Source organism: Aspergillus clavatus, genomic scaffold (genome assembly GCF_000002715.2).
Source record: "Aspergillus clavatus NRRL 1 1099423829798 genomic scaffold, whole genome shotgun sequence".
Lineage (NCBI taxonomy): Eukaryota > Fungi > Ascomycota > Eurotiomycetes > Eurotiales > Aspergillaceae > Aspergillus > Aspergillus clavatus.
The window spans coordinates 1167076-1192857 of NW_001517101.1; the positions used below are offsets into that span (position 1 = coordinate 1167076).

At 43.2% G+C, this 25782-nt stretch overlaps 3 protein-coding genes across 3 annotated transcripts, besides 3 other annotated features; all 3 read right to left on the reverse strand.

Moving 5' to 3' along the window:
• Positions 1 to 541: 541 nt before the first annotated feature.
• ACLA_091550 (uncharacterized protein) lies at positions 542 to 2964 on the reverse strand (the record flags this gene model as incomplete). Its single annotated transcript, XM_001272882.1, has 5 exons — positions 542 to 1557; positions 1637 to 1995; positions 2045 to 2481; positions 2534 to 2766; positions 2826 to 2964. The coding sequence occupies 5 exons, from the start codon at positions 2962 to 2964 to the stop codon at positions 542 to 544; spliced, it is 2184 nt and encodes a 727-aa protein (XP_001272883.1).
• A 3661-nt stretch (positions 2965 to 6625) lies between these two features.
• Positions 6626 to 6661: a microsatellite.
• A 559-nt stretch (positions 6662 to 7220) lies between these two features.
• Positions 7221 to 7255: a microsatellite.
• Positions 7256 to 7415: 160 nt separating this feature from the next.
• Positions 7416 to 8035, reverse strand: ACLA_091560 (uncharacterized protein; the record flags this gene model as incomplete). Its single annotated transcript, XM_001272883.1, has 2 exons — positions 7416 to 7567; positions 8023 to 8035. The coding sequence occupies 2 exons, from the start codon at positions 8033 to 8035 to the stop codon at positions 7416 to 7418; spliced, it is 165 nt and encodes a 54-aa protein (XP_001272884.1).
• Positions 8036 to 13367: 5332 nt separating this feature from the next.
• Positions 13368 to 14042: a mobile genetic element.
• A 920-nt stretch (positions 14043 to 14962) lies between these two features.
• ACLA_091570 (uncharacterized protein) lies at positions 14963 to 15513 on the reverse strand (the record flags this gene model as incomplete). Its single annotated transcript, XM_001272884.1, has 2 exons — positions 14963 to 14996; positions 15254 to 15513. The coding sequence occupies 2 exons, from the start codon at positions 15511 to 15513 to the stop codon at positions 14963 to 14965; spliced, it is 294 nt and encodes a 97-aa protein (XP_001272885.1).
• Between the last annotated feature and the right edge of the window lie 10269 nt (positions 15514 to 25782).

Sequence of the window (25782 nt, forward strand, 5' to 3'; positions counted from 1 at the left end):
AGATTCTAAAGATGGGCTGGGTTATCGATGCAGCAAAGTACTTATAGACCCAATTCTCTCCAGCCCTACAATTGATGGAATCACGAGTGTCGAACTCTGTGGCAACAAATCCCAGATGGCACATAGACTTTCCTATTGGGTAGCAAGGACTTTATCTAGTCCAAAAGCGATGGGTTAAGAAAAAAAGTGTACAGAACGCCTCCGTTACTCTTATAAGGCCAGATAACTTGGTTGCACGTATTACTGTAGCTACGCATATTCTATTGTGGCCGCTCTTCACAGGCGTTAGTCAGCCCAGAGAATCAATGTAAAACTTTTCATTCTGCCTGAATAACTATAGATGCCGGCAGCGTCAGGACATTTTTGAATGAAGTGCGGTTTTTCTATATGTTATCTTCCAAAAATATTGTATATGACTAATATACTGTTGCTGATTAATTTTAAAAGCTGCCTACCAGGATAGCAGACATAAAATTTGCATTAATTAAACCGCGAGAAAACCAAAAGAACGCAGATGGTGATTAGAAATTTTGGCAATCACCTAAAAACCAGCTCTTATACGCTGAGCTTCTGTGAAATAACGAACTTTGTGAACTTGGTCTGCATGGCTCTTCAGCTCTTGATGACCATGCAGAACAAGCTGGCAGAATTCATCTGGGCATGGTATCGGTTCTTCACGCCCGAAAGTCCGCAGATGCTTTTCAAAATGTTCTCGCGCTTTCCGAGATGTTGAAAAATAGCACTGATGATGCGGACTGAATACACAGAAGAGACAATGCTTGTTAGTGAGAGCAATAGGGGAGGCACGAGGCTCTGGAGAAGACGAGTCTTTATCTGTTTGAGACGACACTATGGACGGAGGACTAGCAGAGCCAGTAGTTATATCTTCTCCGGATATTCTCTCAGATGGTATTTTCACCACACGGCCGAGGTCAATCAGCGCATTTGATAGTGCAAGCCGGTGGTCTAGAGCTTCTTTCTCAGAGAGGTCCTTGGTAGGGAGCTTCATCAGGTCTGCTATGCGCCTTCGCTCCTCCAGCTTGTGAACGACAGATTCGGGGCGATATTCATTGTCATCGACATCTATGAAGGACGGGTCGAGCTGCTTATTTATTTCCTTTGTGTCGATTGTGTCAAAGAACTCTCCACGAGCAGCGTTAAAAGCTTCCTTTTTTAGTTTTGCCTTTGCACAGCGCAGGTTAGCATCGGCCTTAGCCTTAAGTTCTCCAATCTTTGTGCCTGCTGCGTTCTTGCTCGACCCATAAAGCTCTTTCGCTTCCGCAGCTAAAGAATCTCGTAGTTCTCGAAGACGAATTATTTCTGGGTGAGAAGAGATTGAAGCTCTTTGTGTAGAAGTAAGATCGTCAAAGTGGGCCGGTGCACGAGGATCCACATAACGACTCTGATGACTGAGGATATTCATCAATGCATTCTCAGAAGGTATTCCAAGAAATGCTGCCTGGACATGGCACTGGACTCGTTGGTTCATATACTTCTGGTAGACGCTGGCATAAGCATGTCCCATAACTTGCTGGAGCAATGGGAGTGATGCAACATCTAGGAGTTTGGTACGTGAACATGTGTTAGTAATGCCCAAATAGGAATACAAAGAAAAACGGCAGCTGGAATGTCCTACTATCGACTGCTTCGCCCGTGCCTCGCCGTAGATCGTATGGCCTCATAGCCTGAATCATGCCAACAGCCAAACTCAAACGTTGGAGATAATACAGGTACGTGTGATACTTCAGTGGCTTCATATCATGCGTCCTAGTTCCGTATCCAGTCGAAATTGGCTGTCGACAAACTGGAACGTTTAATTTGTCCTTACGAAACTTCAGTTGGTTGGAGCGTCGAGGAGCAAGTACACGACTAGAGAAGATTTCCTCGACAGAGCGAATATTGCTCTCGAACGCATCATCAAGTATTGCCATGACTATAACAAGCGTTATAATATCAAATATTGGCTCCTTCACCTCGGACATTAGAAATATTTTACTATAGTTTTCTTAGCTTTGGTGGAAAGTTTTCTCAGTGGAATACTTACCGCTTGGGCTTATTGTGGTGGCCTTTTGTGTGTTTCAGATCAACCTCCATTACCAAGTGATCACGAGGGCCATGGGGGTTTGGTAACAAAATCAAACTTATCTGACCGTAGCAAAGGGTTTTGAGATCCTCACTCATTGTGTCCCAATCTGCTTCCTCGTCTCCCTCGTTATCATTGTTACCACGACCATAGAAATGTGAAATATTGGTTCGCTCATTCCTCTCCACATATACTAATGCCCCTGGCCGACTGGCGGTGTAAGCGGAAACCAGAAGAAGGAAGGCTAGTTGGATAATCTGCCTGCCATCAGGGTATGGCGTTCTGTCTAGTACCCAGTGATGATGAAGTACCAGGTATAAGTCATCGACATTCATAACAGGTTTGTCTCCGACAGACAGGTCTAGGTTATAAAAGGGCACCAGGGTCCCAGTCATGTACTGGCCAGTAGTTAGTGGATGGAGCAGTGAGAGATACACTGATGGATCTTACATCATTGATGTCACTACGGCATTTGGCGTGAAGACTGCGGCCAACAGCTTGGCGATACAGTTGGCACCATTGCCTCCAGTTTTCATGTAAACTGCTGAACTTTTTTATGGCGTAGTTGTCAAGTATCCATTTCAAAAAGATCATGACATCTTCTTTCCGGGCTGCCACAAGGAATTTTAGTCGGTTTTCCCCGAGAAAATCGCAATGCCTAATGTCAGTCCACTGTAAGCATCCTACGAGCTTACTCTAGTACAAGGAATGAGTTCTCACTTCGTCCACTTATCCTTGATACCTTTGATGTTGTTCTTCGTTGATTTGGCGTGCCGTTTCTGGAAAACGCCTGTGCTTTCCAGATCTCGACGATGCTGTCGATAGTGTTCAGGGCCAAGAACAGTCATTTTCCTGGAGCCACGAAGAGCCGAAGCACCCATAGCGGAAATTCCGTATTAAGATATGATTTTGAGGGAGAAGGGCAGGAAGCCAGACTGGCTCTTCAAAATGGAACGAATGTCAAATTTAGGTCAAACGAGAGATAAAAAGAGAAAAGCAAAAAGCTTGAATACAATATAGTGCACAGAGGAATAAATGAAGAGGGCGAAGAGAAAAATGTCAAATGTCGGAAGTAGCCCTTAAATAGAAGGAAATGTAGGTATACCCACTTAGAGTGAAGTAGAATTACCATGATTATCAGGCGGCGGTTATGCGCGGCGAAAATTCTGGAAGTGCTCATGATGGAATTGTAATGTGTCCTGAGCAGACTGAGTAGAGGGTGAGTTGATCAGGGAGTACTCAGGGAGCCTGGGCAGAGTAGGGGTGAGTAAACCTTGAGCGCTCACTGAGCACTCAGTGATGTAGGGTGCGTACACCCACGTGATATATAATGACTAAGATGGATGAGCGATACTATTGGGCGCGAATGGTGCTTAAAACGGCACTGACGGACTGCCGTTTTTGGCCGCCATTTACCGTCAACCAGCGTTGGGATGTAATATCTCGCTACTTAAGTATTTCCATCTGAATCTTCTGAACAACGCAATGCTTCATATAGTTGAAATATAATCGTTAGGGTTGATGGCTGATCATCCGGATCTTTTTTCGGTATCGGGTCTTTTTAGATGACACACGTCAGCATTTTGACTGCAATATTGGAATGCATCATCTCTCATCCCAACCATGTTGAACATTAGGTAGCACCTGTGAAGATCTCTGAGATCTCCTGAAAGGTTTGATGATCTTGCAGTCCCTTGATCTCTAGTTGGGCTGCAGAGCTAAATTAATCACGGAGTGGGTAGCATAAGACTTCTTTCTAATTCTATGGGGCGGCTACTGGTAGCTTGGTGGCTCTTCCACCTGTTTGTATGGGTTACTTTATATGTTATTTCTTGCTCACAAATGCATGATATATATATTCAGGATCTTACCTTAGTTATTGGGCTTATTTACCTTCAATATTAACACTTGCATCATCCACATCTCATGGTCTGTATCTTTATTATTGTCCTTAAAGTTCTGTCCCTAGCTCTTGTTCTGGTATTCATTCTTGCCATATATCTTAAGCAAATTCCATGAGCTGCTTATCTGGATTCTAGTTGGCTGATTCTTGCGGTGTCTCTATTGAGAATCCTCCTGGGAACTGTGTACTGTATATATGCCTTCGGTGTCATAGGACAGAGGGCTGAGCTACTCGCAAGCTCCAATGACAGATATTTGTCTGGAAGGTAGAGTATTACTAAAAACATCCAGATTCCTTCTTCAGAGCCAGGCCTAACTAATAATTCATCAACATTATAAATAATGTGCTTCCCTGTATATGGTAGCAGCAAATCAGACAATGGTGCCTCAATTCAACACAAGTTAATGAGCTTCTAACAAGACATGAGTCCTGATGGACAGCCATCTAAATTTAAACTGCAAGACATTGCGCCGGTAATGAGGGTTATGATATAGATTTTTCAACTATTATGGGGGATGGCTATAAAAATTAATATGTCACTCCTAACTCTCACTTTCATCCTGCTTCTGACAGCCCTATCTGCTGCAACTATATTAATTACTCATAAAATAGATACTGCTATAGGTATTTACCTTCTTTAGTAGGTGACTTACTCATTATGGCTAGGACACCCTCTATATAATCTATAATCTTAGTATACAGGCTTTGCGCATATACTAAGAGCAATAGAAGTATGTAAAAGAGTATTAAACTCTCTAAGAGGTGTTACAGCAAACCACCTTAGACCTAGAAGAGATAGTGGACTTAGCTGATCTTCTCTATAATACTAATTAGCAGATGGGAATAGTGATTAACTATCTTTTAAAAGAGCAGGGGATAGGCCCTACTAGTGAATCCTAATCCTTTAAGATTATGCTAGACTATATAATCAACCAGCTTGAGAGCACTAAAGAAGATTAAATAGGTGGGACTAAGTCTCCAGCCCTAGTAGGAGATATCACTATGGGTGAGAATCCTACATAAATAGGAGATCTACCTGTGGCTAGGAGTGTGGCTCTAGGGCAAGCCTATAAGTATATAAGAAATGGCCATTTTTCATGGCTAGGCGCTAATAATAGGGGGCTTAGATGGACTTTTCTTAGTGGGCTCTTATAGAGGGTATTTAAGCATCTTTATTATTATAGCTTCCTTTCTTACTACCTCCCTAACTGATGCTCTCATGTACATAGAGAAGTCAGTCCTTATTATTAGATATAGATGTTCAGCTCTCCTCAAGATATCAGAGCCCTAATATATTCTTATATACCTACTTATTCTCCCCAAATAAAGGCTTCCTAGCAGATATTTTACTATTATTCAGCCTGATTAGCAAGTCCTTGCCTGCCTCATTCACAGTGTCCTACATTATTATTAATATATCATCTATTAAGTACCTCTGATGCTCACTGGGAAGCAAGCCTAAGACAGAAATCATAATTAATTTTCCATCCACCTCAGAAAGCAGCAACAACATGTCTAAAACCAGCAGCAACCATAACTTTATGGTTTCCACTATAGGGACATTAACACAATGCTTATTTAGTGACTCCCTATCTAATTTATAGCTATTTTAAATAGCTCCCAACTAAGATTTTAATAATCATAGTCAGAAAACTTTCTTTACTTAATTATATTAGATCTCTCAGACTTTAGATAATATGCTGCACTCCATATTTATTCTAAGATCTAATTATCTCTTTCTCTCTTACTAGCCTAGAGCAAGTATATCACATTCCTTAGGCATACCTTGCAGTATATATGAGGACTCTCCACTATAAATCTACTAAGCTTATTATACTATACTAGTAATCTGTAGATTATGATTATATTCTTACTAATATTTAGAGTCATCCAGAATCATAATTACTTCTGTAATTATGTCTATACTTCATCCTAATATGCTCATGATTAAAAAGATGCTTACTGAAACTCATATAGGACCTATATCTCTAACAGAACAATACAAAAATACTTTTAAGTTGCCTGGTAGACAAGCAGCAATAGATACTTAAATAGAATATGTTCTTAAGATTTGCAAAGTAAATAAATCTATATATTTATTAAGTTTTAATTAACATACCTTATAGCCAGCCTCCACCTACAGTAGTTCATCTCAGTCTAACTAAATTATCTAATTTTCTGAAAAATACTTCTCACCAAAATTTAGAGATGATATGCCACATATCTGGTTAGCCACTGCCAAGTATTAATCTTGACATAAATAGTCAGAGTATAAAGATAGAACTATCTCTTAGAGTAAGCAAATTATTAATTCAACACCTGGTCACATCTAGGAGCCTTATAGATGGAAGTATCAGACTATAGGTTATTAATAAAAGTGGCAGACCTGACCAGGCTCTATAAAAATAATGTAATATTCATCTCCTTTACCAGTTATAATATTTATGACTGGATCACTGTTAACTCTAATAGCGACCTACTTTCCATTCTGTTTAATGAGGAGAGCATAAATTAATTAATCTGCCATGCTAAGATCTTTTCCACCCTTATTGTAAGTAACCCAATAATATATTTAAATTATTAAAAAAAAATTATAAGATATATACTAAGTATATACCTAGCATATACTAAGTAGTGTCATCTACCCACATTCATAAATCTACCTACCTTCATAAAATACTGTCATAATATGAAAATATATATCTTACCTCCCTGCATTTCATATTCAGTCCATAATAGTTAATAATTTGGTTAGATTATATAGTAAATATAAACAAGAATAGACATATCTAGATATACTAGAAGTTTGGATCATTATCTAAGTTTTCCAGCTTATTTAACAGCATCTTTTAGCTATATTAGACAGTATATGCAGTGCCTCTTCTACCTACTCTTTCTTAATAGATATTTTATTATTAGGTATAAAACTGAAGCTATTCCCATGGCCTAGATTCACTGGTGTAGTAGGCAATGGGAGCTGCTGGGGGCTAGATATAGGTGATTATCTAGATTAAGAGTTAAATAAGGAGAACTAGGCAATAGATATACTGCTAGCCAGCATAGAGTTTAAATTTGCAAATATCTCTCTAGATCTACTATAGATTATAAGCCTCTATCTGCTTCAAAGCAGCACTTTTAGTTAATCTCTGCAAATACTATTATCTCTTACTCCCACTGGGAGAAGTAGTTAATAATATAGCTGGTAGATCACTGTGGTGATGGTATTTATAGTAGTAGCAGAGCTGCTAGAGCTAGCAGAGCTAGCAGAGCCAGTGTTAAAGATAGATAGGAAGGGTAGTTAGATAGCAGAGTAGGCAGAGAAGACTGTGAAATCTTTATTTTTAGTATATTTACTATAGAATTTTAAGTAGCTTAAGTCTCTTACTTCTGCTCTTCTTTCTCCTTCTTCTTCTGCTCCCTCCCTAGTTTTTAGGCCTCTACAGCCTTAGATTTCTCATCTTTCTCCCTCTTCTTAATCTCCCAGGCCTCATGGGTCTCTAGAGCCTCATCAAGGCTGCAGACACAGCCTAGAGATGGCTTAAACTTCCCTTTAGTATGCTGTAGGCGCTGATTCTTTAAAGCTATAGACTAAGTAGCTAACAGTAGCTATTCCATAAAAGAGTGACACTATTTAACTTGCCAGCAAGGAGGCAAGTAAGATACTTTTTATATTTAGCCTGGGAAGTAGGTGATGCCTCCCATATCTTACTAAGAGAGGAGGCAGCTCCCCCTTATCTTCACTATATTCAACCTCTAATTCTCCCATAGCAGTTAAAGATAGCAAAGAAAGTAGTAATGACATCAAAAGCAGGCTCCCTTAATCATAGGCCTGTGTTACTGGGATCTCTCTGATCCAGATTGGTGGTGAAGATGGTGGTAGAAGGGGGGGAGGGGGGGTGGTATTCAAGAGGCTTGCGAGCCGTGGCGGTGTAATTGGCCCATTTAGCTGAATTTCATCCGAATTTTCAGATATATCACTATTAATTTCCATATAGAAACATTAGCTGTGCTCTTCTGCATATAATATGCTACTTACAATTACAATTCATTTTCAGTGTTTTTCAGTGGAATATTTCAATATGGAATGTGGAAGGTGATGCAAATCGTGGTTGGATTGATATTTTTTTACGAAGGTGGGTAGATTTGCGAATGTGGGTAGATGACACTATATGTTGTCAGTGAAAATAGAGAGCTTTCCCAGGCAACAAGGCGTACATAAGCTAATGATTCTGATTGGTCCAAACATAGAAAGATATGGAAACATAAAGCTCTGTTTGATGGAAAGGCTTTGGCATTCATACAAGAGTCCAACTACTGGAAAAAGAAACAATTAGAAAATTAAGAAAGAAAACTTTTTTTCTTTTCTTTTTTACTATTCGAAGACCCTACAGTGGAAGGCTACTTCCCCTGTCCAAGGGCGCTCACGTGGGTGATGTGCGTCAAGAACCTGGACCGCGATGCCGTCCAAGTTCCAACATCTCTACATGAGGGTCAATGGTCGTCCCGCCCCACATCGGCGCATAATCATGGGGCCATGGACCATGGACCAACACCTGCTTGGGGATCGGCCGGCGAACCACCTCACTTGCACTACACTGTTGGCGCAATGCCCTAGCATCTATTCCCCGGACCCTGCGCTTGACAAGGAATCTTTTGAAATCCCAAAACGGCTTGTTATCAAAGACATCTGACTAGACTCTTCGGGTAAGTGAGGCTGCATACAGACTCAATTTTATAAGGCGCAAATCTTTATTGGTATTAGTGGACGCCTTCTATCTCTGCTACTGTCTTAAGCAAGCAGTGAAAACAACATTCTATTCCGTACGAGAAAGGTTGCAACCTGGTTGTTAGTGCCCCTCGGCTGCATGAGCTACACTGCAGTATCGGAACACCGTCTTTGCGATCTCCTTCCCTAGCGTGATTTCCTCTTTAGCTACAAGAAAATTATAGTAACACCTATAGTGAAACTGTTATCTGGAATATGATAATCCATTGTATCATGCTCTGATTACACCACGGACTTTGCTTACCTGGGTCGAACTTAGCTTGCATTACATGACCATGTTTCAAAACCCTATTGTAGAAGACTTCCCTGTGCTTAAGTGATTTATTTGTGATCTATCTAAAGAAATTTAAGTAGTTGAAACCTTAATGTATTCTATTGGTTCTTTGAGGTTGCGAAAATCAAATGGGGGAGAGTTAAAAAGCATCTTGCTGGCTTGGTATTTATACTGACCTGCATGGATATTGAACAACTAATTTAGAATCCCTGTAAGATGTGCTGCTCAACAGCATATCTTACAGGCATTGAAGTTTTCAATATAGTCATCTGGGTCAAAATTAGGAAGATTGCCTCAAAGGTGTAATATATCACTTTAGTCTCCTGAAAAGCTGGTGTATGAATTATATAAAGTTCATTTGAAAAGCCATTTAAGCCTTGTCGAAATGCCTACTGTATTCTGGAACAAACTAATCTATCCTTACTTTCTGTCACAGAGCTCACGCGAACAAGGTCACGTGAGCTAATCGAAATGCCTCACCAGAAATGGAACGTAATGCTGTCGTATGACTTGCACTGGTTGGCCGTCACCCAGGACAGCAATCGCTCCGTGGAGGACGGAGTGGATGATGACTGTCCGGCTGACCCATCGATGCCTAGAAGATGCGCCGGGAATCCAAAGGTCCACCCCGTCCACAACGGAATGAAATTCAATGACCGCGAGGTTGGCGGCGCGCCGGTGCAGAGTGGCCCAGGATTGAGTCCGCAGGGCCAATGGCAGGATATTCGCCGTAAGCAGAAGCGTGACCATTAAGCCCTCATCTTACACTATCACGGGCTGGGCATCAATCCATTCATCAACTGAAATGAAATTAAGCATATCCACGCTACACCATTCCTAAGAAACATATCCCACCACAAAAGAGAGGATAGGCTCCGCAAAAATCCCTTATATTCTATAAAGGATGCATTAATCCGCGGTGCCCTGGAGCAAATACTAATAGGGAATTATTACTTCAGATGTCTTTTCTTTGGCTGCTGGAGGGATTAGCTAGGTGTAACTAGAGCTAAGAGCCCTTCTATCTTATAGGACAGTGCCATATACTCCCCACTGCTTCATTGGCCCACTTGATCCAATGCTTGTTGTTGACTTCTGGCATGTTCTAGCTGGCGCGTCAGCTTTGGCTCCTCCATGGTAAAATCAATATAGGGGATACTCAGTGAGCGTGCAGTCATTCTCCTTGGGCACTTTCTGGGAGCTCGGGTTCTGCCGCAAAACTTAGTAATACACCCCCAAGGCATTGATAGGGCATGCCTGCGGATGGTGACCATTGGCACTCACTGGGTGGATTAATGTTTATATTCCTGAGAATCTGTACACAAATTGACTTTCAGATGAGGACTAGCCTGGCTGATGGTATCTCCAGCGTCCTGAGGAGTTTCACGCTGGGAATCTTGTTTTTTGTCTTCCATGCCAAGCCTCTCGCCATCTGAGTCCAGCTGCTGATTCAGCCATGACATCGGTGGTATGGACAGCCCTATCATCGTGAACGGAGGTGCCACTAACAACTCCCCGTCTGAGTTACTATAATTGAGCTCATGAACGCGAGTCATGGGTGCTGAGTGTATGAGTGAGCAGTCCGCGAAGAAATTGTGATATGCTTACAATGTCCCTTCAAGTATTCCTGAATGCCTGTCATCACACGAAGCAGGTTTTGCTTCACAGATGGAGGCCATCGAAACTTACTACCCTGGAAAGTAGGGATGATATCCCTCTTAAAACTATGACTTTTTCTTTCCGTGGGGGCTCACTGTGGTTGCTCATTCGCCCGACTTTCGATTGTTCCTGCGAGTCAACCCGTAGGTCTTAGGATCCTCCAGGTCTCATGATCCGTAATATATTCTAGTATGTGATGTAATTATAAGTAAAATAAGTTAATGAGAAATTTTCGAGAGAGTCCTCCGGAAAGTCATAACTCTTTAGCTAGCCATATTTGGTGATACTGGAATATGCTAAACTTGGGCAATTACTGATCAACTACTCATTGACCATCCATTAACTATCCCCAACCACCAATCAACTATCAATCCATCAACACCTGTAAACTGGCAATGCTAAAGTTGCTCCAATGCCTATGATTCTTAGGACCTGCAAGATTTAAATACTAGTAAGACTTCTGATGTGGGAGCCATCAAGACAAGAAAAACCATTGAGCATTTCTATTATCTATCAAACATGACTTCCCGCTTCTCTCAGGCGTTGGCAAATGGGGAAGCTATTGAAGTACTCATGAACAAAGTGGAATACGTCTCTTTTATCGGCAACGGGAAAAAAGCAATAGGAACTAGAGATTTATGATTGCACGGCCGTTGTGCTCGTTTCCACTCGAGGAGCCATCATGACCCATATATCTCCACTACCGGGCCCCACGACTGATCCTAATGCTTCTCTCAATCACACTCAGAGGATAATGACCGCTTTCATGGATGTTTATCATCAACGTGAACTTGATTTCAAATTCGGACAGAAAGTCAAGAAATCAGTGGTGACATATGCGCTATTCATGGGTTAGGTCGCGATGCCAGCTCAGAGGGATCTCATCCATGATATCCTTTTGGAGAAATTATCTGGAGGACAATAAGTTGCCGAGGGAGTATAGCTATAACGTTAGTATTGGTGGCCATATGGATCCCGCAAAAGGCAGTGTTTTTGTTGATGCCAGAGGTAGTATCCCAAAGCTATACATTGAAGATATAGAGAGGGATCTTTTCTTGGCACTCATATCAAATTGGGTGAGTAGGTTTTTCCCCAGCAAATTTCCTGTCACCCTTTTTGATATTAACGGCGGCTAGATTGTTGAAGGCTGTGCTATGGTACCGACACCAACAGGAGGGATCCAAGGGGCAGAACTATGGAACAATGACAACCAATCAATCCGTCAACCACGACATCTACGCAATCAGCCTACAGAGTGTTGCTATGAAATAACAGATCAGTGCTATGCTGGGAGGAACTATATATAGACACTCATTCACATTGTACTCTTGATTTAGTTCCTCACGCTCAATTTACGCTCAGTATTACCTTATCAAATTTTACTTGGATACAAGCTCCATTGTCCAATTCGCCGCTACTCTTTTACAGGAAAGCACATTGTTTACAATGTTGATGAATTATTAGTTAGGCTTAGCTCTGAAGAAGAGATCTGAATGATCCTAGTAATAATAAACTTGGTAATAGGAAATGAGAGCAGACTACAGAGTCGCATATAGGATAGACTAAAGAACCACGGAGCACAATAGCGGACAAACTTGAGAATCGGGCCTAAGTTGCTATTAAGTTCTCTTGAGTTGGGCAAGCTTCTGTATAGGTATACAATAATAGAATATCAGGAAAATTGCTGCCTATTGAACTAGTCCAATTTCGAGTCTCGCGTCGGCGCTTCGATCTGGTCGGATAGTTCATTTAATCAGGATTGAGCAACCAAATACGGGACTAGCACAGCACAGTCTAGAACGACAACATGCGCGTAGTGAAAATAGAGAAAGAGGATTAGTATCCTGCGCCTAGGTCCCATTGAGGAATGGGATTATAAACTACTTTTGCTTCTATCTATGGTTTCTTCTTTTTATAAAAATATATATATATTGTCAAACAAAATCGGTATCTCTTATACACACCAAAGGTAACGGTCACAAAACGAATGAATGAGGGTCTGAATCCTTGAACTATCTGTAATATCTCGCTACTTAAGTATTTCCATCTGAATCTTCTGAACAACGCAATGCTTCATATAGTTGAAACATAATGGTCAGGGTTGATGGCTGATCATCCGGATCTTTATATTTTCGGTATCCGTTCTTTTTGGTTGACACACGTCAGCATTCTGACTGCAATGTTGAAATGCATCATCTCTCATCCCAACTATGTTGGATATCAGGTAGCACCTGTGTAGATATCTGAGGTCGTGGAATCTCCTGAAAGGTCTGATGATCTTGCATTCCCTTGATCTCCAGTCGGGCTGCAGAGCTAAATTGATCACGGAGTGGGTAGCATAAGACTTCTTTCTAATTCTTCAGGATTGGCAGTAGCTCGGTGGCTCTTCCACCAATCCGTATGGGTTACTTTATATGATATATCTCGCTCGCGAATGCATATATATATATTCAGGATCTTGCCTTGGTTGTTGGGCTCATCTGCCTCTAATAATGACACTTGTATTGTCCACATCTTGTGGTCTGTATCTTTGTCGTTGTCCTTGAGGTTCTGTCTCTAGCTCTTGTTCTGGTGTTTGTTCTTGCCGTATGTCTTGAGCAAATTCCATGAGCTGTTCATCTGGATTCCAGTTGGCTGATTCTTGCGGTGTCTCTATTGAAAATCCTCCTGGTACCTGTGTACTCTCTATTCTTGGCTCAGGTCTCGCTTCTGGAGTCAATAGATCATTTATCTCATGGCTTAGAGCCTTTTCTCTGTCTGTTTGTTGCTGCTCCTGTTCTTGCTCGTACTTAAATTCACAATCTGACTCAATATCTGTGTTTCGTGGTTCAATCGCGCGCTGATAGATTGTTTTCTTTATTGGCTCATTGAGTTCTTCCAGACCTTGCGGTATCTGGCTCACTAGAATGTCTTCTAAGAGCGGTTTCTGTGGGTCACGGAACTCTGATTCGTTGAAGGTGACATCCCGTTGAATAGTCACCTTGAAATCTTGTCGTACAGCTTGTGGATTCCAGATTCTCCATAGATTGGATGCTTCGAAACCGACTAGGTAGCCAATCCATGCTTGCGGTGCCATCTCGTCCTTATTCCCGATACCGTGACGAAAAACATAGGCTTTACATCCAAAAATGCGCAAATTTGAGATATCCGGTTTTCGTCCATATAGTGGTTCATATGGAAATATCCACTGTTTCGCTCTTTGATCTCGGGTGGGCGTTCGATTAAGCAGATAAACAGCACTCTGCATAGCCTCTGGCCATAGTTCTCGCGGAATCTTTCCATGGATAATCAAGCTTCGAGCTCTGGTAATAATCAACCCCCCAGCGCGCTCGACTACCATTCTGATCATGTGTTCGAGCCGCTGAGTGCTTGATTTGAATCCTTAGCCTCTTGGCTAGCTCCTGGTAGCGATTCCCAAGCGTTGGATCCTGATCTGAAAAACAGTCGCTTCACATCATATCCAAAATGCTTCTTCTCAATGTAAGGCTCGATGTGATCAACTAAAGCATTCTTATGCGGTGATGTGTATAGAGCATGCCAACTAGTTGCTGAATCAACGAAATGGGTGGCCCAAATATCCTCATTATATGCATCAGTCATCTGGATCATGTCGAAATGGACCTCCTCAAATGCAGTTTCTGCTCGCTTTACCTCCCCTCGAGATATTTGTCTCGATGCTTTTGATGGTCTGCATGTTTCGCAAAGGTTCTGGCTTGTCCGGTGCTAGGACTATTCTGGCCCCTATTGTCCCCTCCTCTAGGTGCTGGATTGTTTCTTTATATGCATGACCTAGGCGCTTATGGCAACAGTCTTCACCCGCAGTTGACATATGTTGTTTTCTTAATCGCTTTGAGGTCGCAAATACTGAATTCTAACTCATCGGGTTGAATTCAATAACTTCCAGTTTGTTCATAGTGAAAACATTGCATAAAGGTACACTATTCTTGTCTTCAATGACACCTAGTCGTTGGTTTAGGTAAAAATATCTCTCCTTTGTGCGGCGTAGTGACACAAGACTCGTATGGAAACCTGGCATATAAAGCGTTTCTTCAAGCTTTAAGATGCTTGTCTCCATCTGGTAGGGTACTGCAGACTTCGACAGTTCCCTGCCCTTCTATCTTAATCAATGAATCACCTGCTCGGAGGTATGCTTCATGTTTAAGTTTCTGGTGAACAGTAAACCTGCTCAGATTATTGCAGATATGGTTGTCTGCTCCACTATTGGCGATAAAACTGTTTCGTAGAGCATAATCACTCTGGCTAGTGATATTCGCTGAAAGCAAGACTGGCTGATCTGTTTGGCCATTTAATGCAATTAGTTCCTTGTATAAGGCTGTCCTTTCTGAAGTCACCTTGGCTTGCTTTTCTGCTGCTTGTCGATCTGCAGCTCGTAGAGTGTGAGATAGTGTTGAAAAACCTTTTAGTGCTCGGTCGAATTTCTGTGATATATGAGGCGCAGGCCTCTAATCCCTGGGTCTAACTGTCTTATTGACATAAATCCTCTATTCATCACCTTGGGCGGAAGAGACTGGGAGCAATTGGGATGCTTACCTAGCTGGGGCGCTGGGCATGGGAACAACTTGAATGAGCATGGAAGACCAAAGGCTCTCGTCCTTGGTGACACCAAATTCAAGTGGGACCCAATTCGCGGTATCAACACAGTCCGAAACAGCGGGGACGATTCCTACGAGGACGAATCGGGGAGAGACGATGTCAGACCTATCGAACAGGTTCAACACTATGGCGCTATCCACAGGTGTCGATACGTCTTTGTTATCACGGATAAAGAGCTTGTGGTTATGCAGCTCCATTTGGCACTCGACCTTATCTGAACCTCGCCCAGACCTGTCCGCACTCGGCCATCAGTCTCACATCATTAACGGGTGTTGTCTTCATCGGAGATCTCAAGGCAATTGACCGAAAAATTGTCACTTGATGAGTCTGTCTAAGAATCTGCTTTGAGAGCTAGAATTGGGCTCGTAAAATACAGAAGGGTGCCTTGGAATGCCCGGGAATGTCTTGGCCCTTTGTGTTGGATCTGTCTAGCGAACAAAGACGGCAATGATCTTGGAACCAAGTACCCCTCGCTTTTGGCTCGCGGAAGGTCCTCTGCCACTCAAAGCAGTCTGGGAACAATCAGAAATATTGCTGACCGCCCAACCGCCAGAGCAACCACGGTCTGGCAAATGCAAAGAAAGTTCCGCAACTGCAACAAGCACCAAAACAGGTAGCCTATCAACAAATATTCGCGGAACAAATATCTAGTATCGTGATGTCAAGTTAGTATGGAGATTGTGCATGGTAGACGCATTTCTTCTGTTTCATCGACCCGATCTTTGACCAAGGAAGAGGTCATGCAATCCCTCATAGATACCCGGGAAGATGCACTGGCCAATGATATTGCGCAATTTCCACTCTGCTCTCCTTTTATCGCCCTCAAGTATGTGCTTAAGCGTTCCCATTACCTGGCCAGCATATCTTTAGAAAAGCCAAACTCCTCAGTTGACCGGTGAACATCCACGCCTCACATCCCTGTGGGGTAGTATTGTGCAAGGAATATGAGAGTCTCTTCTCTCTGCCACAGAGATGCACTGTATTTCCTATATAATATTGTGGAACACATGTCATATCTGAACCCCCTCCCCCTATCCTCTCAGACTACCTCCATCAGACATAAGCATCTGTGCTATGGAAGCAACAGCCCCCTATCTGGAATATTCACCCAAACACAAGCATGAATCATCCTCTAGTTGATCTGGTCCTACTGATGAAAGTAGAGGCACAAGGCCCATGGAGCCACCTTATCAAGATTCCACATAGGTACGTGAAGAAGCTCTGCACAAACTAAGAATGCCATACTCATTGTACTTTCACAGCTGGAACCTCCCACCAACTATGAGAAGGTGGTATTAGCCACGGAGGCTTTTAGACCCTTGGCCTGTGAGCTAGAATAATTAGATAAGTAGGACCCTATTCTGGCTGCTCAGGCGGCACACCTTATAGCCCTCTACTGGCGCTTATAGGAGTCCTATATTACTAAGAATGCTGAAAGTCAGCACCTTGCTAAAGAAAACCAGCAGCTCAAGAACACAAATGCCAGCCTCTCTGAAGAAAAAAGACAGGCAGAGCGCCATTCCTCAGATTATAATATCTGCCTATCCTACTATAAGGAAGCATTTCAGAGGATTGAGGAAGGCATCATCAGGGTCCTAGAGAGTTGGAAGGAATCTCTGGTTGACTCTGCAGATGCTAACAACCAGAAGCAAAATAGACTAGAGTAGAATCATATACATAGACAGCTGTGTGAGGGTTGTCATTGAATAGATGTCTAGTGTCACAGGTGGTGCTAAATCTATAGCATGCAGCATAAGGCTCTATGTGCATATTTTACTGTTAATTATAATATTATATGTGTCTATTAATATATCTGTTAGTGTCTAGGCATTATTTATAACACAATCCTTCAGAAAATTGTAATCTCTTCCCCCTCCTCATCTGTATACTCCAATATATAGCTTATTTTCTGGGCATCTGCATATACAAATGCGTAGCTCCTCAATCTGTGCCGACCGGCCCGGCTACCTTCCCCTATTGTAGGCTGGAGACAATCACATAATAATGAGAATGCTGCATAGAGTTCCCTCTCCCAATGGATAGAGACAGGAAGTCTATTAATTCCCTTGTGGTATCCACCCCTAGGTAGCAATACAGTGGGTAGGCAAGGTGATTATCAGAATTATTTGTACCTGTTAGAAAGGTGTTTAGAAGAAACAGTAGCTTAGGCAGGACATGCTACCTCTTATTTTAAAGTCCCGGCATGATATGACACCCCTATCGCTGCAACATTTACCAAGAGACCAGAGAACCCAAACATGCTGTAAACCGCACGAACGAGGCGTTATTGGGATTAAGAGTCGCAGGGAGTCTGTTGAGCCAGGAACAAGTAACCTGCCGCGACGCCTCCATAATCCACGGCGGAGAGAATCGACAGGGCATACCGAGCGGGATCATAAGCTAGGTAGCTGACGAGGATCATCGCGACTTTGGCGGTATAAATGCACAGGAATGCATAAAATATCTTCATCCCGGCTGCAAACGGCAGTATGTCGGACAGGATGAAATGTAGTCAAAGAAACTAAATAGTCTGTGAGCTCTTGCCCATTGTATGCCCGACCTGTCTTCATGCATGGACACTCATTTCCAGAACCGATGGGAAGAAGCCCGTAACAGATATTGTGATTTCTCTGCCTATCACAGGATCGTCTTTGACCGATGGGAACTCAACTGAGCGGATGAGAATGGCTCCAACAGAGCGCAACTACGGCAACGACGAAGACCATAAGGACCACCGATGAGGTAACATCTACGCATTGATAGAGCAGGTGCTGTCGAAACGTTTGGGTTGATAGCAGAGCACAGGTAGTTGCTAGGGACAGGAGTATGGACACCAAGATGGCGTGGACAATGTTTGGAAAAGCCATAAGCGGTGGTCTATCCGACAAATCTGTCTAATCCACACTATAATAGGTCTGTCTTGACATCTCTGTACCAAGGCCTCCTTATATGGCCCGCTCATCCCGGCTGGGCATGTCCCAGACCGGCTTAGGTAATAATATCTGTACCTACAAAAGTCCGATAAATTTGGCCACAGTCGGCCTAGGTACCATACTGGAATTTTTTACGGATCATGACTCGGAAGATCCTAAGACCTACGGGTTGACTCACAGGAACAATTGAAGTCGGGCGAATGAGCAACCACAGGTTCTTCGGTTCTCTTGGCAAATTTTGCTGCGATAGGGGTGTTATGTCACAGAGGGACTTTATCTTAAGAGGTAGCATGTCCTGCCTAAGCTGCTGTTTGTTGACACCTTTCTGACAGGTACAAATGCTTCTGATAATCGCCTTGTCTATCCACCATGTTGCTACCCGGGGGTGGATGCCACAAGGGAGTTCATAGACTTTCTGTCTCTGTTCATTAGGAGAGCAAGCTGTACACAGCATTCCGATGATTACTATACAATTGTCTCTGACCTAGAGTAGGGGAAGGTGGCTGGGTCGGTCGGCATGGATTGAGGACTGACGCATTTGCATATGCAGACGCCTATTTGTTAAAGTATGCAGATAAGGAGGGGGAAGAGACAAGGATAAAGGATTGTGTTATGACCAATGCCTAGACCCCAGCGGATGAATTAATAGCACATGCAATATAGGAATTAATAACAGAATATGCGCACAGAGCCTTATGCTGCACACTATAGATTCAGCACCACTTATGCCACTAGACATTTACTTAATGCTAACCCTTACACAGCTATCCACAGATATAGGTCTACTCTAATCTATCTTGCTTCTGCTTGCCAGCATCCGCGGAGTCAACCAGGGATACCTTCTAATTCTCTAAGAGCTAGGTGATGCCTTCTTTAATCTTCTGGTATGCTTCCTTGTAGTAAGATAGGTAGATATTATAATCTAAGGACTGGCGCTCTTCCTCTAGTTTCTCTTCTGAGAGGTTGGTATTTATGTTCTTAAGCTGCCAGTTTCTTTGTTAAGGCGCTGACTTTCAGTGTTTTTAATAATGTAACTCTCCTATAAGCGCTGGTAGAGGGCTACAAGGCATGCTGCCTGGGTGGCTAGAATGGGATCATTCTCATCCAATCATTCTAGCTCACAGACCAAGGGTCTGAAAGACTCTGTGGCTAATGCCACCTTCTCATAGTTGCTGGGAGGTTCTGGCTGTGGAAGTACAATGAGTATGGTGTTTTTGGGTTCTTGCAGACTTCACGTACCTACATGGAATCTTGATTAGGTGGCTCCATAGGTCTTGCGCCTCTACTTTCGTCAATAGGACCAGATAGACTGCCAGTTGGGTGCAAACCGCTCCATAAGCTTTGAGCACAGACTATAAGTCAAGAATTTCGATACACGCAAAGCAAGGACATGTAGTAAAGTGATCTCTCACTCTCATAAAGCAGGAAATTTCCATCTCTAGCTGTATAGAGCAGCACATAACGGGAAATCTCATCGAGCAGAAACCTTGCATGTGCGCTGAATGACCGCTCCCTGGAGGTGGAGATATGGATATATGGCGATATGCAGCATCAGATGCCGACAGATAGCCCATGATGAGCTTGGCAATAGGGAACTGGTCCCAATACTTGAATGGGCATGTATCCCGAGAAAGCTAGGGCTAGGTTTTCTAATTCCCGTAAGGAGGGTGATATTTGGCCATTAAATTTAGAGCCCTGTGAGAGTCGAGCTCCACAAGGCCCTCCATACGAAAGATAACAGCTTTGACAGAATTGCGAGACGGTGATCAATGGCAGGGAATCTAGTCTGTACGCAGTTGTGTCTACTATTTAGCCTAAGAATTTAGTTAGTCGAACATGGTTATGGACTGTATCTGGACATCAAATTCAACAATAGTTGAGCCCGAGACCATCAGATATACCAGCAAAAAGGGGAATGAATGACCAAAACTCTCACAACGGCTCTACAATAAAGAACTTACCGGAATCGACGAATTGTTGGGCCATATATGGGGGTCGAGTTTGCCTGCCGTCTACTTGATAAACATAACCCGGGTGCGTCGCAGCTTTCTGAGGACCAGCATCAGCATATGAGGGACAGCTCACTTAGCCTCATTTTTCTGCTTGGATTACAAGATGGCGTCCCTGATTGACTTGCCTGGTTTAAATTTATGAGATTGCTCGTAAGTAGATAATCTTTACTGTTGGGCTGGTTTTACCCAAGAACACAATGTCTGTGGATGTATATAATCTCAAGCGCTGTGCACTTGTTTTAAAAATGCGGTGATTCTGCAGTGTGTCAAGAATGTCTTCTTAAAATTGTGTGTAGCAGGAACAGATCCATAAGCAGTGCAATAACCTTCTCCATTACCATAATGATTTCTAGTGTCTGTATGCTATTCACAGCTAGACTATGCTGGAGATGCCAAATAGCCTGATCTATATATATCTATCCCATCCTCATCTGCCTGCTCCCACTGACTGTGAAATGGTGAGTTCCTAGCAATAGAGAATGAACTTAATGCTAATAGATTCAGCAGGAATGACCCTAACTAGCTATGCATAAAACACTAGTAAACTATGCTCCTCCATGTCTAGCTAATATAGTGTTACTAATAGTGCCCTCTCTTAAGGTGCTTAGATGCTAAAGTCTACTTTGGGATTTGCTATTAAAATAGCTGAGCTGACTATACTTAGGCAACTATAGAGTTAATACTTATCTCTTGCAAGTTTGCCCACACCTTTTAACTTGATTTTTGGATGCTAAACTCATCTAATCCACTATACGGCCTAGGATAAATTAGTGTATGGTAATATAATTATAGGGAGTTCTTCCCAGCAGGCTTTCACTATAGGGTATAAAGCAGGAGGCTATACATAATATAATAAGATGGAAAGCGCTCACTAAAATAAGCAGATATTCCCATTAAATATCAGGCCACCTACAGTACAATATGGCAATAATGTTGATCACCTGTCCAGGCAAAAGGTAGACTAAAATCAGTCTTGCGAGCGCTGCCCATATAAGAGGAAACCGGCCTTCTCCGTGCTAAAGTTGTCCAGTCAGACTATGGAGCCAGCCCCCGATGGCCAATGCCACATTGAGGAAATTGCAAGCAATGAGAGACCCAAAACACCGCAAGCAGATGTGCAAATTAGCCTAGCACTACCCGGGAGATTTCCGCCCCATAAATAGTGCTTATCTCCTCGGAACAAAACTCCATACTTCGATGGTTCAAAGCACAATCTATGCCGCAGGGAGGAGGACAGCTCCAATTCACGGAGTCAGAAGAGGGGGAGATATTGCGCTCTACCGTGACAGGGAGCTTTCTGCTACCCATGCGATCAATACAGGCGGACCGTCTGCCACCCTGTTGAGATCCATGGCTAGACAGGATTCCTTGTGTGCGAGTCAAGAGGAGTGGCTTAGGACATTAAATCCTCAGATGCTTTTTGGTGTTTAACATTTAAGTAATACAAATCGAGAGGTTAGGTCGGAAATTGTTACTGTTGCACAATCGTATATTCTGATGGCTTTAGCTTATCTCGTAGTTTGAGTCAATCCGGGAATGACCAGATACGGTGGTTGGAGCGTCTGTAGGGGTGCGAGTGGGCGAGCACCCGCCCCTACGGCCCAATACCGTCCCAGCTGCGCCCCTTGTTTGTTACGTCAGGACAGCGTTCATTCCCCACGCCTTGCCTTTTCTGCTGCAAACACATGCGCGGACCTAGAGACTAATGACTATCACGTCGCCTGACATGGGCTCTAGGAGCGTATGTTGACTATCGAAGACGTTGTCATGTTTTCACTATTTATGTTTTGTCTACTTTTCTGTGATTTTCTACGATCCCTAGAGCCATGCTGACTGGTATATCAGCATGCTGTAATTTTGTTTTAACCATATATCCGATGGTCGCGACTCATGCGAGCGCGGAAGCAGTCATATAGCAATCAGAATGCAGATATGATGCCCAGTAACCGCCCTTAGTGAAAAATCAGTTTCAAAGATGGACTGAGAGGATAAGTAGGTGTCCATCATCAAAAGGATAGCATTACAATAGCATGACAGGGCCTATGGTGTGAAAATCACCACACAGTGGATATAGACAAAATCCATTTCCTGCTACTGCTACTGGCACGGGGCCGATCGTCCTATCGTCCCGGAGCGAGCCTAGGCTATTCTGATGGTAATTCAGTACAAAGGAAAACCTCGTCCTTCATAACGACAGAGTGCTTCAGAGATTTCGGTGGATATTGGGTTTGAAAGGGCAGCAACAGTATCGACCTTCTTACTCGCAGGAATTTGCCAAGGATGGCGATCATGATCAAGTGGGTTGGGTGTGCCAATTATAATAATGTGTCTGTCCCATGATAATGGCACACAACTCAATTGAAGGGGGTCCTGCCCAATCGCGCAGAATCCTATGGGGTATCAAGAATGGATGTGGAATCACCTACTTATCAGCCGACCTGATTTGGTCACTTGGAATGGCAAATGTCAGGTTACAAGGATGTGGTATCTATCTTGGTGATAATTTCAAAGTATGATCTTTAATCCAAATTAAAGGGATGAAAGATCAAATCCTGCGCTCAGTTATGCCCCTTGAGCTGTTGAAAAAGGGAAAACAAGCCCCTGTCCGCATCCCATATTTGCCACCCGCGACAGCACAAGCTAATCCCACTGGGGGCAACATGAGACTAGAATAGGCGGCCAAGCAAATCAAAGCATTCCCGCTCAATCGCACAGCATCATATAGAGCCATTGGAGTCGAGTAGTTGATAATTACTGCAAGGGAAAAGCCCCGAGCTGTGAGCCAATGGTTCCCCAGGATTAGACGCTGTTGGTGATTGTGATGTGTGGGGAGCAACACTGGATGAGAGAGAAGACCCGCGCATTTCTGATATCCTCTATAATCAGGAGCACGATGCTGAAGCGGGCGAGATCTGGCAGTCTCCTATATGGCCCCAGCACGAGCGCACTGTGTTGAACGCTGTGTTGATGTTCAGCATTATAGAGTGCTGCCATCAATGCTGAAGACTGCGGATGGGTCAGCACACGTAGTGTTTGGTGACCCATAGTATTCGACAAGCTTATGCCTCTCAATGCATGCTGTTGGCTAGTGGTGTGTACGACTACATCCCGTTCTGAAGCTATCCCTATCCATTCTTCCCCATGTTCCGCAGAGGGGAGCGACGCATCACTCAACATGTCCTCTTGGCTGGGCGATTAATCAGACGCATGGATCCGTGGGCGCTGACTAGAGCGGTGTGCTAATTCCGAGGTCGGTATATCTTCCCACAACAAAACATAAAAAGTGGCAAATAGCTAGCAAGTCGCAGGCCCGCCTGTGGCAGCAAGAGATACACATATTAAATCCAAATTCTCCACTTAGAGAGAACGGTGGTGTCAATACTGAGAAGCTTATGGTGCTGGGAAATGATAACTAAAGGTCAGGAGCGCCCCTACTGCCTTCTTAGGGGAACAGCCAACAACACTAGGGTAAGAAAAATCCACAGAGCCGCTGCCACCACCAAAAACCAGAGGAATTTGGACTGGCGCATCCAGACATAGTAGGACATTAAAGCTAGTCTGGTTACTGCCAAGAGGTAGTGGCACTTCATCATCAGCTCTGGGTAACAGGAAACCACAGTATGAGTGTCACAGGAATGATCAAGATTATTAAATACACTGCCTATTACTGATTAGCAGATAATTAATATTCAGGGGAACTACACATAGTATCTTTCAGGAATCAAAGCAAATGCCTCACCAGAAATAGAACATAATACTATTGTATAGCTTGCACTGGTTAGCTGTCACTCAGAATAGCAATTGCTCTATGGATGACAGAGTGGATGGTGACCATCCGGCCGACCCATTGATGTATCCATGCTGCTGCCAATCAATCAATGCCTAGAAGATGCGCCAGGAACCCAAAGGTCCACCCCGTACGGCGGACTGAATCTACAAAGCGGACAAAATGTATTTGATACCATCAATACGTTCCACCACATCCACAGTAAAGAATTTACACACACACCACTATTCCAGTAAATAGTCAAATAGTAAGCCTACCTACTGGATAGCAAATAATAACAGGAATATCAAATAGTAGGGATACCGAATAGTAGGTGTCATGTGATACGGGCTCACGCCCTACCGATCAGCACCTGACTGCCAAGACCTAGCCGAGCCCTCATATAAGGGCTCACATAAGCCGATATCTAGATAGAAAGCATCTCATTACATTCCTATGACAGTAGGCATATCGAATAGTAGCGATATCGAATAGTAGGCCTACCGAATATCGAGTAGTTCGGAGACTGGCCATGGTCGCTATTTGGGAGATATGCAGATCACTGACCTGTGAGTTTTGAACCTGATAAATCCCAGCAAGATCTATTTCTGCAGACGGCTGTTGCCGCCGCCAATTTTTACCAGCAGTAGTGTTAGAATTTGTCTGGTGTCTGACTAGAGCTTGTGATCCATTTATAGGCCCTGAGCGTAGGTATGGCGCAGTTAATGATATTCATGCTCACCACCAGAACACGTTTAAATAAACCCAGGCAGCTACGTAGGGGGCGCTAGCCCGCAAGTCTTAGCATAGAAACTTCGTCTGACTGGGCAAAAGGGAATAAGTAGGTTCATCATTTCTTAAAGTCTTTGAAAGTGTAGGAAAATTTAGAATAGACAGAGGTAGGCAGCGTGCTTGGAGCGCACAACAGAAAAGGGCTTGTATACCAAACACTAAAGTAATACCTGGAGACTGCTATATGCTTTCCCGCTTGTCCAATACCAACTTATCGGTTTCCATCGTACGGCAATAGGATTGTATTCAAAGTGGTCCGTCTCGACGGATCAAATGATGGCAATTTCTGGTAAAGGCTAGGCCCTAGTAGGCCTGGTCAACACAATTGGAATTAATGTATATTCCTGTAACATTACGTGTTCTATCTATATAGTGGTTAATTGACGCCACATCGCCATGAATCCTTTTCAAATGATCCTGCCGGTAGATGTTGTCTATCATCTGTTAATCATCGGGTTGACGCCTTGATTTGCAGACTAGGTTGATGACCTTCAATATAGATAAAGCAGGTAAACCCACTCCGCAAATCGCTGAAGCTGTTAATTGTGGCAAACAAACAATCATAAGACATTGCTTCAAAATATGCGAATGTTTGACCGCTTGACGGCACTGTTAACTAGAGGTGGACGGCCGTGGAGCCTCACTTATGATACAAGTTCTTTGCAATCATTTACTCTGAAAATCGCATTTATATCTTGATGAGATGGTTCTTTTCTCATGGAACGAATTTTAGGTGTTAGTAACAATGTGGAGCATTCGTCAAGAAAGACCAGGACTCGGAATTTTTGGTTTAATAAGATGTCAAAATTGGTACTGCTACAGCGTTTCGCCAGATTTTATGTTGGCATGAGTTATTCTAAATGGGCACTCATGGACCATAAACCAACATCTGCTTGGGGATCGGTCGGTGGGCCACCTCAAATGCCCGGGATATGACCGGCCTGTGTTGATAGAGGGACTCGA